This window comes from Anolis sagrei, chromosome 13 (assembly GCF_037176765.1).
Source record: "Anolis sagrei isolate rAnoSag1 chromosome 13, rAnoSag1.mat, whole genome shotgun sequence".
Lineage (NCBI taxonomy): Eukaryota > Metazoa > Chordata > Lepidosauria > Squamata > Dactyloidae > Anolis > Anolis sagrei.
In genome coordinates this window covers 1,662,025-1,676,010 of record NC_090033.1, presented here as the reverse complement: position 1 = coordinate 1,676,010, position 13,986 = coordinate 1,662,025, and the positions used below count along the sequence as shown (strand labels likewise).

Sequence of the window (13,986 nt, the reverse complement as noted above, 5' to 3'; positions counted from 1 at the left end):
CAATGTGATTCCAGGTGTGGTCTGACCAAGACAGAATAGAGGGGGGGGGGGGGGGGCATGACTTGCCTGGATGTAAACACTAAATCCAGGCCTAAATCCCATTGGCTTTTTAAGCCGCCGCACGGCATACCTGGCTCATGTTCACCTTCCCATCCAGGTGTGTTCGGCATGATGTCATGGGTGCCTGGACAAGCTTTTCCAGACGCCCTGCTGCCGAGCCAGGCATCGTCCCCCATCCTGTCCCATCGAAACAAAAGGAGCCACCACCGACCGACTCATGTCAAACTGCTTTATTACATCTTAAATAACAGTACATTTTAATATAATCTATCTTGCATCCAGCTTTCTTGAAGTACACTGACTTTAAAATTAAATACAAAAAAGGGGGGAGTGAAGGGAAATACAAGGGCGTGGAGGAGAAGAAAGCTCTGCGGGGATCCGTTCCGCGAAAGGAGGGAGCAAGGAACGGGCTTTGAAAAAAGGCAGAATATACGGTGTGTTTGGCCCCCGAATCTCGGCCGCAAAAAACCCGAAAAGGGACCGAAGAGAAGGGAAATTGCCGTTTGCTGCCTCAACGAGTGTTTTTCCTCCCTTCCTCTTCCGTTCGTTCGGTTTCGCTGCTCGTTCAAACCGAATCGGATCAAACGGGGGAATTTAAAGCCTGACTCCTCTCCCTTCCTCAGGAGAAACCCACAGCGATTGTTGTTATAGTTTTCATACAGTGTTCCCTCGCTTATTGCGGGGGTTACGTCCCTCCCGCGAAAAGTGAAAAACCGCGAGGTAGGGCGCTATGCTTATTTTAATATTTATACATTATTTTAGTAGTTATACGCTATTTTAGGTCTTTGTAAACTTAAAATAAAGTGAAGAAAAGGCCCTTCAAGGATGGAGGGAGCACTGAGGAAGGAAAGCGGCTCGGAGAGCGGTGGCGACAAAAACCCGCAAAACAGCGAAAATACCGCAATATATATTTTAAATCAGTATTTTTTGAAAACTGCAAAACAGCAAAAATACCGCGATATATATTTTAAATTAGTATTTTTTTTGAAAACCGCGAAACAGCGAAAATACCGCGATACATATTTTAAATCAGTATTTTTTGAAAACCGCAAAACAGCAAAAATACCGCGACATATATTTTAAATTAGTATTTTTTGAAAACCGTGAAACAGCGAAAATACCGCGATATATATTTTGAATTAGTATTTTTTTGAAAACTGCGAAACAGGGAAAATACCGCGACATAGATTTTAAATTAGTATTTTTTTGAAAACCGCAAAACAGGGAAAATACCGCGATATATATTTTAAATTAGTATTTTTTTGAAAACCGCGAAACAGCGAGTCCGCTAAAAGCGAACCGCGAAGTAGCGAGGGAACACTGTATACGCATACTTTATTTTTTGTCAAAAGAGAATTTATTAGATCATTCCAAGATTTGCATCGCTGGGGTGTTAATCATCGTTATTATTACTTTCGTAGGTTCCGCACTGAGGAGTGACAGGAGATCAGCAGTGGTTACTTACGGCTTTGTTTACATATACAGTAGAGTCTCGCGTATCCGACGGAAGCCAGCAGAACGTCGGATAAACAAAAATGTCGGATAAACAAAAATGTCGGATAATACAGAGTCATCCGACGCGGTGTGAGAGAGAGAGTTGGGGAGCGCTCCTTTAATTGAAGGGGAAATGATGGAGGAAAACAGGCAAATTAGATATTCTCACAGAATCCGTGAGTAGACCTTGAAGCCCAGGTGTGTTCGGCATGATGTCATGGGTGCCTGGACAAGATTCAAGCCTCTCAGAGGCGTTGGATAAGAGCGTAAGACAGAATGTCGGATAAGCGAAGGTCGGATAAGCGAGATTCTACTGTATATTCCGTTTTTTGTTGTTGTCGTTATTTAAAAAGAAAAGAACAGGTTATTTCTCGAAAAGGAAACACATGGAAAGGACGCGTTGAGTCTCAGATGCACTTTGGAGCATTTCTACAGCATGCGATTCTAAAAAGAGTAATCCAACCGAAACAAATGTATGTGTATTCCCCCCTCCCTTCTTCTTCTTCTTCCCATTGTTCTCATTGAAACTTAAGAAGGATCATTATTATTTAAAAAAGGACATTTTTTGTACACGGTTTCATACACAAAGATTCGATGGAAACAGCCAAGCTTCTGGGCAGGTTTTCCTCTCTCTTTCAACTTCCAATTCTTCTGGGCTGTGACGAGTTTTCCGGGCTGTACGGCCATGCTCTAGAAGCACTCCCTGTTGACGTTTGACAGGCATCCTCAGAAGTTGCGAGGTTTGGTTTGCTGTAGGTTTTTCGGGCTATATGGCCATGTTCTAGAAGCATTCTCTCCTGACGTTTCGCCTGCATCTATGGCAAGCACCCTCAGAGGTGGTGAGGTGGTTGTGACCTCACCACCTCTGAGGGTGCTTGCCATAGATGCAGGCGAAACGTCAGGAGAGAATGCTTCTAGAACATGGCCATATAGCCTGAGAAACCTACAACAACCTAGTGATTCTGGCCATGAAAGCCTTCGACAATACATTGTGAGGTTTGTTGGAAACTAGACAACCAAGTTCTCCAAGAAAAGCTTGGAGAAGACAATGATCCTGGGGAAAATGGAAGGAAAAAGGAAGAGGGGCCGACAAGAGTTCTTTCTCCCACCCTAGACATTATTCCACAGATATATCAACCTCACTTGCTTTGTTTCCAACAGACGTCACAACCTTTGAGGATGCCTGCCATAGATGTGGGTGAAACGTCATGCATTTTCTCCTGACGTTTCGCCTCCATGATAGCGCAATCTCCAAGGGGGTGTTTTTTTGCACTACAAATAAGATATGTTCAGTGTGCATAGGAATTCATTCGTGCTTTTTCCAAATTATAATCCGGCCCTCTAACAGTTTGTGGGACTGTGACCTGGCCCTCTGTTTAAAAAGTTTGTGAATCCCTGCTATAGATAGTCAAAGTAGAGAGAGCAGCGGAAAGAAGGAACTGAGGCGGTAGCAATATTGGCGGAAAGAAGGAACTGAGGCGGTAGCAATAGCGGCGGAAAGAAGAAACTGGGGCGGTAGCAATATTGGCGGAAAGAAGGAACTGGGGCGGTAGCAATAGCGGCGGAAAGAAGGAACTGAGGCGGTAGCAATAGCGGCGGAAAGAAGGAACTGAGGCGGTAGCAATATTGGCGGAAAGAAGGAACTGGGGCGGTAGCAATAGCGGCGGAAAGAAGGAACTAAGGCGGTAGCCTTTCCCACAGGTTATATACCATCAAGGGGAGACTGGGCAGGACATCCACCAAAATGTATCTCATACGAGCTTCTAGAGCAGTGGTTCTCAACCTGTAGGTCCCCAGATGTTTTGTCCTTCAGTATTTTCTAGAGTTCTTTTAAAATAACAACAACCTACTTGCCTAGCTTCTAACAGACCTCACAACCTCTGAGGATGCCTGCCATAGATGTGGGCAAAAGGTCAGGAGACAATGCTTCCGGAACATGGCCGTACAGCCCAAAAAACTCACAACAACCTACTTGCCTAGCTTCTAACAGACCTCACAACCTCTGAGGATGCCTGGCATAGATGTGGGCGAAAGGTCAGGAGAGAATGCTTCCGGAACACAGCCATACAGCCCAGAAAACTCACAACAACCTACTTGCCTAGCTTCTAACAGACCTCACAACCTCTGAGGATGCCTGCCGTAGATGTGGGCAAAAGGTCAGGAGAGAATGCTTCCGGAACATGGCCGTACAGCCCAGAAAACTCACAACAACCTACTTGCCTAGCTTCTAACAGACCTCACAACCTCTGAGGATGCCTGCCGTAGATGTGGGCAAAAGGTCAGGAGAGAATGCTTCCGGAACATGGCCGTACAGCCCAGAAAAATCACAACAACCTACTTGCCTAGCTTCTAACAGACCTCACAACCTCTTGAGGATGCCTGGCATAGATGTGGGCGAAAGGTCAGGAGAGAATGCTTCCGGAACACGGTCGTACAGCCCAGAAAACTCACAACAACCTACTTGCCAAGTTTCTAACAGACCTCACAACCTCTGAGGATGCCTGGCATAGATGTGGGCGAAAGGTCAGGAGAGAATGCTTCCGGAACACAGCCATACAGCCCAGAAAACTCACAACAACCTACTTGCCTAGCTTCTAACAGACCTCACAACCTCTGAGGATGCCTGGCATAGATGTGGGCAAAAGGTCAGGAGAGAATGCTTCCGGAAAATGGCCATACAGCCCAGAAAACTCACAGCAATGAATGCCTTCGACAACACTTTTTGTGTTTTGTCGTCTCGCTTGTTGGCATTATGGGATATTTTTAAATGACTAAATGATGCAAAGGGATGGGTCATAAAAGGCAAAGTAGGGTGGGAAAAAATAAAAATAAAAGACCGTTTTGATTCGCCTAAAAAAACCAAAAACCCAAACAAACCATGATACCATGTACAGCATGTGCTCGTTTATCTTACGTCTTAACATTATTCTATATATGCGACATTTGTGTGTGTGAGTGTGTGTGTGTGTGTGTGCAACAGTTTGTGACACCGACAGAAATTCGTTTGGAAAATAAAAAATAATTCAGGGACTAAATTTACAGCATTAACAACCCCGAACGGGGCTCCGGACACAACTCCCTTGTCTTGGCTCAACAACCAAACCGGAAAGCAAATCGTATTGGATTAAAAAGAAAAAAAAGAAAGGAAAGAAATGGCAAATATGGACAAGGAATTCGATATCGATCCTGCTACAAACACGACTCCGAAGTTGGAAAGTGAGATTAAAACGAGGCCCCTCCCACCCACCCCAAAACGCAAAAATGCAGTAAAACCAATGCTTTCCGCCATATTATTATTATTATTATTATTATTATTTTAAACTACAGTGAAAGTTAAAAGTTTGCTTCACAATTTTTTTTCCCCGTTTGTTTGGACATGCTTTTTTTTTTTACACAAGTGTGTTGTTGTTTTTCTCTTTTAGTTTCCTAGACGAAAAAAGTGGTCCCCAAAGGAATGCACAATTATGATTATTATTAATTTTTTTCCCCCTCGTAACTTCGTTTGCTATTTTTTGTTTTGTTTTTTTGTATATAACCACACAACTTTTTTTTTTCTTCCGTAAATAGAGATAAATTGTGCTCTTCGTTTCAGCAACGGGAGGCGTGAAAGATCGCACCCTTCGGTGGCCGGGGAGGGACGAGGGGCGGGGCGGGACGGGTCAGGACGGGGGGGTGTCCGAGTTAGTACAGTTGTAGTCGAGACAGAATTGGAAACTTTCAACCCTTGGAAAAGTCTTCTAGTCGGCGCAGAGTCCACTGCCATCCTAATAAAAGAACACACACATAGGGAGTTCGGTTTGGCTTTCAAGATATCACAATGCCCTGAAAAAAAATCTTATCCTTTCATTTTTTTGGGAGGGGAGGTGCTATTTACTCCTCTCTCCCTTCCTTCCTTCATTATTTATTTATTATTTATTTATTATACAGCAGATTCTCGCTTATCCGACCTTCGCTAATCTCACCTTCCGTCTTATCCGACGCCTCCCTTTTCCTCTTTCCTTTCCATAACTTTTTCCCTTGTTTCTCTTCCTTCCTTCCATCCATCCTTTTTCTTTCTTATCCTCTCTCCCTTTCTTTATTTTTTATTTACAGAATAGTAGTCTCGCTTATCCGACATTCCATCTATCCAACGCCCCCCTTTTCCGCTTTCCTTTCCATAACTTTTCCCCTTGTTTCTCTTCCTTCCTTTCTTCTATCCTTTTTCCTTCTTATCCTCTCCCTTTCTTTATTTTTTATTATTTTTAGTATAGTAGTCTCACTTATCCGACATTCCATCTTATCCAACGCCCCCTTTTCCGCTTTCCTTCCCATAACCTTTTCCCTTGCCTTTCTCTTCCTTCCTTTCTTATATCCTTTTTCTTTCTTATCCTCTCTCCCTTCTTCCTTTATTTTTTATTTACAGTACAGTAGTCTCGCTTATCTGACATTCCGTCTTATCCGACGCCCCCCATTTCCTCTTTTCTTCCCCTCATAATTTTTCCCTTGTCTTTCTCCTTTCTTTCTTATCCTCTATCCCTTTTCCCTTCCTTCTTTCCTTTATTATTTATTTACAGTACATTAGTCCCGCTTATCCAACCTTTGCTTATCCGACATTCCGTCTTATCCGACGCCCCCCTTTCCTCTTTCCTTTCCATAACTTTCTCCCTTGTTTCTCTTCCTTCCTTTCTTCCATCCTTTTTCTTTCTTATCCTCTCTCCCTTTCTTTATTTTTTATTTACAGTATAGCAGTCTTGCTTATCTGACATTCCGTCTTATCTGATGCCTGTTTCCTCTTTCCTTCCCCTCATAACTTTCCCTTTTATCTTCGTTCCTTGTTCTATCCTTTCTTTCTTACCCTCTCTCCCTTCCTTCCTTTATTATTTATTTACAGTACAGTAGTCTCGCTTATCTGACCTTCCCATATCCAACATTCTGTCTTATCCAATGCCTCCCTTTTCCTCTCATAACTTTTCCCCTTGTCTTTCTCTTCCTTCCTTCCTTTCTTCCTTCCTTCTTTTTTCTTTCTTACCCTCCCTTCACCCATCCTTTCTTTATCATTTCTTTGCAGTACAGTAGAGCCTTGCTTATCCAACATTCCATCTTATCTGGCACTCTTACCCAACCCCCCCCCCCCTTTTCCTCTTTCCTTCCCCTCATTACTTTTCCCCTTGTCTTTCTCTTTTCTTTCTTCCATTCTTTTTCTTTCTTACTTTCTCTCTCACGTCCTTCCTTCCTTTATTATTTATTTACAGTGTAGTAGTCTCACTTATCTAACTGTCACTTATCTGACATTCTGTCTTGTCCAACACTCTTATCCGACCTCCCCCTTTCCTCTTTCTTTCACCTCATAATTTTCCCCTTGTCTTCCTTCCTTCCTTCCTTCCTTTCTTTCTTACCCTCTCTCCGTTCCTTCCTTCCTTATTTATTTACAGTACAGTAGTCTCGCTTATCCAACATTCCATCTTATCCGGTGCTCTTATTTGACACTCCCATTTTCCTCCTTTCTTCCCCTCATAACATTTCCCGTCTTTCTCTCCCTTCCTTTTTTCCATCCTTTTCTCTTTCTTATCCTCTCTCCCTTCTTTTCTTTATTATTTATTTACAGTACAATAGAGTCTCGCTTATGCAACCTTTGCTTATCCGACATTCTGTCTTATCCGACACTCTCATCCGGTGCCCAACTTTTCCTCCAGCATTTCCCTTCAATTAAAGGAGCGCTCCCCATCTCTCTCTCCATTCCCAATAAATGAAAAAGGCAAGACAAGAAGGAGGAGGAGGGAGGAAAGGAGGAAAAGAGGAAGGACCGGAAGTGGAAGTGTCCTCCCTCCTTCCCTCTGTGATTTCCATGCTCCTCTTCCGCATCTGGGCACTTCTTGTTGGTCCTCTCTATCCCCGAGACATTGCCTTGCCTTAACTCTTTGAGTCCCTGTTGTTAGTCTTCTAGGTGTCTAGCGCCGCGTCGGATGGGTAACAGTAGGAGACTCCTGATTATCCGACATTTTTTTATCTGATGTTCTGCCGACCTGTTTATGTCGGATATGCGAGACTCTACTGTATTTTTATTATAATATTTGTGGCTTTCTTTTATTTATTGATTTATGTAGAACATTTGTATCCCGTCCTATTCTCGACCTCCGAAGAGGGATTTTTCCCCGTACGCCTTCTTCCCCCTCTGTCTTTTCCTTCCTTCTTTCCTCCTTTCCCTTGCTTTCCCTCATACACCTTCCCCCTCTTTCTTTCCTTTCATTCCCCCCTTTTTTTCTTCTCTCTCCTTCCTTCGTCCCTCTTTCTTCCATCCTTCGCCCATCCTTTCTTTCTCCTCTCCTTTCTCCCTTCTCCAGCCCTTGTCTCCAGGGTGACGTGCCCACATCCCTCCACCCGTGCAAAACGAAAGAAAGAGGGAAAGGTACCCAAAGACTTTAATTCCAGATCTTGAGGAAACTATCCCACGATCCTGTTGCCACCGCCATCCCGTCGTCAGTGACGCCTAAGCAACTGACACGATTATCGTGGCCAGCTAAGACACCTGGAAATCAAACGCACAGAAAGAGAAACAATAGGAACAAATTTTAGATTTGATAGGACCCAATTTGGCACAAATATGCCTAAATTTGAATACTGGTGGGGTTGAGGGGGGATTGATTTTGTCATTTGGGAGTTGTAGTTGCTGGGATTTATGATTTATTTAAATAAAAAGAGCATTCTGAACTCCACCCACGATGGAATTGAGCCAAACTTGACACACACAACTCTCATGACCAACAGAAAATACTGGAAGGGTTTGGTGGGCATTGACCTTGAGTTTGGGAAGAGGGAGGGAAGGAAGGAAGGAAGGAGAGAAAGAAAGAAAGAAAGAAAGAACAAAGGAAGGAGAGAAGGAAGCATGGAAGCAAAGAGCGAAGGAAGGAAGGAAAGAGGCAGAGAAGGAAGAAAGGAGAGAAAGAGGAAAAGAAAAAGGGGAAGGAAAGAAAGGAGTAGAGAAGGAAGGAAGGAAGGAAGGAAGGAGAGAAGGGAAGAAAAAAAGGAAGGAAGGAAAGAGGGAGCAAAGGAAGAAAGAAGAGACAGAGGGAAGGAAGGAAGGAAGGAAAGAGAGAAGGAAGGATGGAAGCAAAAACTGAAGGAAGGAAAAGATGTAGAGAAGGAAGGAAGGAGAGAAAGGGAAGGAAAAGAAAAAGGGGGAAGGAAAAGATATAGAGAAGGAAGAAAGGAGAAAAAATGAAAGGAAGGAAAGAGGGAGCGAAGGAAGAAAGGAAAGAGGTAGAGAAGAAAGGAGAGAAAGAGGGAGGGAGGGAAGGAAGGAAAGACAGAAGGAAGGATGGAAGCAAAAGTGAGGGAAGGAAAGATGTAGAGAAGGAAGGAAGAAGAGAAAGGGAAGGAAAAGGAAAAGGGGGAAGGAAAAGATATCGAGAAGGAAGAAAGGAGAAAAAATGAAAGGAAGGAAAGAGGGAGCGAAGGAAGAAAGGAAAGAGGTAGAGAAGAAAGAAAGGAGAGAAAGAGGGAGGGAGGGAAGGAAGGAAAGAGAGAAGGGAGGATGGAAGTAAAAACTGAAGGAAGGAAAAGATGTAGAGAAGGAAGGAAGGAGAGAAAGGGAAGGAAAAGAAAAAGGGGGAAGGAAAAGATATAGAGAAGGAAGAAAGGAGAAAAAATGAAAGGAAGGAAAGAGGGAGCGAAGGAAGAAAGGAAAGAGGTAGAGAAGAAAGAAAGGAGAGAAAGAGGGAGGGAGGGAAGGAAAGACAGAAGGAAGGATGGAAGGAAAAGTGAAGGAAGAAAAGATGTAGAGAAGGAAGGAAGGAGAGAAAGGGAAGGAAAAGAAAAAGCGGGAAGAAAAAGATATAGAGAAGGAAGAAAGGAGAAAAAAATGAAAGGAAGGAAAGAGGGAGCAAAGGAAGAAAGGAAAGAGGTAGAGAAGAAAGAAAGGAGAGAAAGAGGGAGGGAGGGAAGGAAAGAAAGACAGAAGGAAGGATGGAAGCAAAAAGTGAAGGAAGGAAAAGATGTAGAGAAGGAAGGAAGGAGAGAAAGGGAAGGAAAAGGAAAAGGGGGAAGGAAGGAAAAGATATAGAGAAGGAAGAAAGGAGAGAAGGAAATAAAAACATGAAAGGAAGGAAAGAGTGAGCGAGGGAAGAAGGGAAAGAAGTAGAGAAGGAAGAAAGGAGAGAAAGGGAAGAAAAAGAAAAAGTGTGAAGGAAGGAAAGAGGTAGAGAAGGAAAGGAAAAAAAAGGATGGAAGGAAGAGGGTGAGAAGGAAGGAGAGAAAGAAGGAGGGAAGGTTGGCCACAGCAATGCATGGCAGGTACAGCTAGTATATAATAATATTAGATAATAATATCTAATAATATATCTAATATATTATTATTATTATTATATTATTATTATCTAGTATTATTAGAAGTATTATATACTTATAAAGTTATATACTTATAATATTACATATTATATATATATAATATTATATATATATATAATATGTAATATTATAAGTATATAACTTTATAAGTATATAATACTTCTAATAATACTAGATAATAATAATAATATTATTATAATAATATAATATATTAGATAATAATATCTAATAATAAATAATACATTTATTACCCATATAAGTATAATATTATAAGTATATAATAATATACTTATAATAATACTAGATAATAACAATAATATAATTATAATATAATATAATATAATATTAGATAATAATATCTAATATTTATTTATTTATTTACTTTGCTTGTATACCGCAGTTTCTCAGCCAATGTCAATGTTGTACGATTGACTTTTTGCTCTTGTTGTGAACTGCGTTGAGTAGGCGACTCAACGCAGTTCACAACAAGAGCAAAAAGTCAATCGTACAACATACAATATTTAAAACCATTAACAGCATAATATACAAAATAATGACACATCAATAACAACACATTAACGTCTCGTAACTAAAATCGTGATCCAATTCGTCATCCATAATTCCCTTTCCTATATTCATCGTTCAATTGCACTATTTATCCGAACGCCTGTTCAAACAGCCAGGTTTTTAGTTTTCTTTGAAACACCATTAACGAAGGGGCTGATCTAATGTCCATGGGAAGGGCGTTCCACAGCCGAGGGGCCACCACAGAGAAGGCCCTGTCCCTCATCCCAGCCAGCCGTGCTTGTGACGCAGGCGGGATCGAGAGCAGGGAATTAGAGTCCTGGTGGGTTCATAGGCAGAGATACGTTCGGATAGGTAGCTTGGGCCAGAACCGTAATAATAATAAATAATACATTGATTGCCCGCTGCTCCTTGCTGCTCGGGACTGGGAACAACATTATCAAAACAAAGCGATGAAGCGCTATGAAAACGCAAGCTCCGCAGAGTTAGGAGGCTGACCTGCTCTATCTGCTTTGAGCGTGTCCCACACGTTGCAGTTGAAGTCGTCGTAGCCAGCGAGGAGGAGGCGCCCGCTCTTGGAGAACGCTACCGAGGTGATGCCACAGATGATGTTGTCGTGGGAATAGACCATCAGCTCCTGGTCGGCGCGGAGGTCAAAGAGTCGGCACGTGGCGTCGTCGGAGCCGGTGGCAAACGCATTGCCATTCGGGAAGAACTGGTGGGAAACACAGAAAGGTTTCGATTGTGTAGTAACGCACGAGAAAGGCTTACAAAGAGGCTTCTACCACCGAGTTTTAACGTTGGCACATACACAAATGGCATTGATGTCTGACTCGTGGCCGGTGAAGGTTTGCCGGCACATTCCTTCTCGGACATCCCACAGCTTAGCCGAGGCGTCGCAGGCGCCGGAAACAAAACACTTGGAATCCGGAGCGAGGGACAGGCTCATGACGTCGCCGGTGTGGCCAGTGAAGGTGGTCGTCTGCTGGCCCGTCTCGATGTCCCAAAGGGCACTGCCAGGCAAAAAAAAAAAAAGCAATTTTTAAAAACAAGAAGGGTGTAATAAGCACACAAGTTTGCACAACATCCAAAGAAGTTGTCTTCTTTTTTTGTTTTCTTTTTGAAAAAATGTTATGTTTAAAACTTAAAATAATTCGATTGGTGAGTTGTTTTGAAACTTGGCAGGCCTGCAGTTGTCAATGGAGCCTACAACTGAGGTACCGTATATACTCGAGTATAAGCCGACCCGACTATAAGCCGAGGCACCTAATTTTACCACAAAAAACTGGGAAAATGTATTGATTCGTTTATAAGCTGAGGGTGGGAAATGCAGCAGCTACTGGTAAATTTCAAAATAAAAATAGATACCAATAAAATTACTGTATATACTCAAGTATAAGCCTGGTTTTTCAGCCCTTTTTTTAGGCTGAAAAAGTCCCCCTCGGCTTATACTCGAGTCAAGGTTATTTATTATTTTACTCTGTTATTATTATTTTCATTTCATTTATTAAGCTTGTTTTCTGCTTCCTTGGAGACTAGGGCGCAATGGAACAATGGCTTTAAACTACAAGAGAGGAGATTCCATCTGAACATTAGGAAGAACTTCCTGACCGTGAGAGCCGTTCAGCAGTGGAACTCTCTGCCCCGGAGTGTGGTGGAGGCTCCTTCTTTGGAAGCTTTTAAGCAGAGGCTGGATGGCCATCTGTCAGGGGTGATTTGAATGCAATATTCCTGCTTCTTGGCAGAATGGGGTTGGACTGGATGGCCCAGGAGGTCTCTTCCAACTCTTTGATTCTAGGATTCTATGATTCTATTATTTTATTCTATTTATTATTATTACATTTATCATTTTACTCTATTATTATACATTTATTATGTTACTGTATAATTGTTATTGCTACATTCATTATTTTACTCTTTTTATTATTATTATTATTATTTTCATTTCATTTATTATTTTATTCTATTTATTATTATTACATTTATCATTTTACTCTATTATTATACATTATTTTACTGTATAATTGTTGTTATTGCTACATTCATTATTTTACTCTTTTTTATTATTATTTTCATTTCATTTATTATTTTATTCTATTTATTATTATTACATTTATCATTTTACTCTATTATTATACATTTATTATGTTACTGTATAATTGTTGTTATTGCTACATTCATTATTTTACTCTTTTTTATTATTATTATTATTATTATTATTTCATTTATTATTTTATTCTTTTTATTATTATTATTATTATTATCATTTCATTTATTATTTTATTCTATTTATTATTATTACATTTATTATTTTACTGTATAATTGTTGTAATTGCTACATTCATTAATTTTCTCTTTTTATTATTATTGTTATTATTACATTTATTATGTTACTCTATTATAATTGGAAGGATACGTAAGCACATTTACATTGAAGAAGGTAAATAATCGTTTAATCAGAGTTGGACAGTCTTATCTTAAATTACCTTTTTTGTAAATATTCAAAAATATATAACCTACTGATTCCTCAATTAATGTAATTTAATTGGTATCTATTTTTATTTTGCAATTTACCCGTAGCTGCTGCATTTCCCACCTTCGGCTTATACTCAAGTCAATCCGTTTTCTCAGTTTTTTGTGGTAAAATTAGGTGCCTCGGCTTATATTCGGGTCAGCTTATACTCGAGTATATATGGTATATTAATTTAGGCATCAGTAGGTTGAATGTTTTTGAATATTTACATAAAACTGTAATTCAAGAGAAGACAGTCCAACTCTGATTAAACCATTATTCTAACCTTCTTCAATGTAAATATGCTTACATGTCCTCCAATAATAGTCCAGGACTTTGAGATCTTCCGGGGAGACCCTGCTCTCGATCCCGCCTGCTTCTCAAGCTCGGCTGGCGGGGACGAGAGAGAGGGCCTTCTCGGTGGTGGCTCCTTGGCTGTGGAACGCCCTTCCTACGGACATTAGACTGGCACCATCTCTCATGGCATTCCGCAAAAAGGTGAAGACCTGGATGTTTGTGCAGGCGTTTGAGTAATTTAGTGCAATCTGGGAATGGAACATAGGAATGGAACAATGGACGACGAACCTGGACTACGCTTGGATCATGAGAAGATTGGGTACGGTTGTTTTTTGCAATAATTGTGCATTGTAATGGCTTATTGGTAATTTATGGATCATGTGTCAAGTCAATTGTTATATGTTGTATGGAACCACTGCTGTTTCTACTGTTTTTACTGTTTGTGAACCGCTGTGAGTCGCCTTCGGGCTTGAGATACAGCGGTATAGAAGCAAAGTAAATAAATAAATAATAAATAAATAATAATAAAGAGAGAAAATAATAATAGAGTAAAATAATGAATGTAATAATAACAACAACAATAAAATAATAAATGTAATAATAATAATGACAACAACAAATAAAAATATATATAATATTGACTCGAGTATAAGCTGGGGGAGACTTTTTCAGCTTATATTCGAGTATATACAGTATGTTTCATACAGATAGGCCTTAAAATGGCTGAAGATCGAGCCTTTAAAGTTTCCCATTGTCACCAATGGGCCGAATTTCCA

At 40.8% G+C, this 13,986-nt stretch overlaps 1 protein-coding gene across 1 annotated transcript in view; it reads right to left on the bottom strand.

Annotated features, from left to right (window-relative positions):
* Positions 1 to 275: 275 nt before the first annotated feature.
* The window catches only part of GNB1 (G protein subunit beta 1), a 95,100-nt gene continuing 81,389 nt past the window's right edge, over positions 276 to 13,986 (bottom strand). The window contains exons 8-11 of the mRNA XM_067472952.1: positions 11,213 to 11,414; positions 10,900 to 11,116; positions 7,944 to 8,059; positions 276 to 5,318 (exon numbers count right to left, since the gene is read on the bottom strand). Coding sequence (XP_067329053.1) covers positions 7,953 to 8,059; positions 10,900 to 11,116; positions 11,213 to 11,414 — 526 coding nt within the window. The 3' untranslated portion in view covers positions 276 to 5,318; positions 7,944 to 7,952. The remainder of the gene's footprint in view (positions 5,319 to 7,943; positions 8,060 to 10,899; positions 11,117 to 11,212; positions 11,415 to 13,986) is intronic.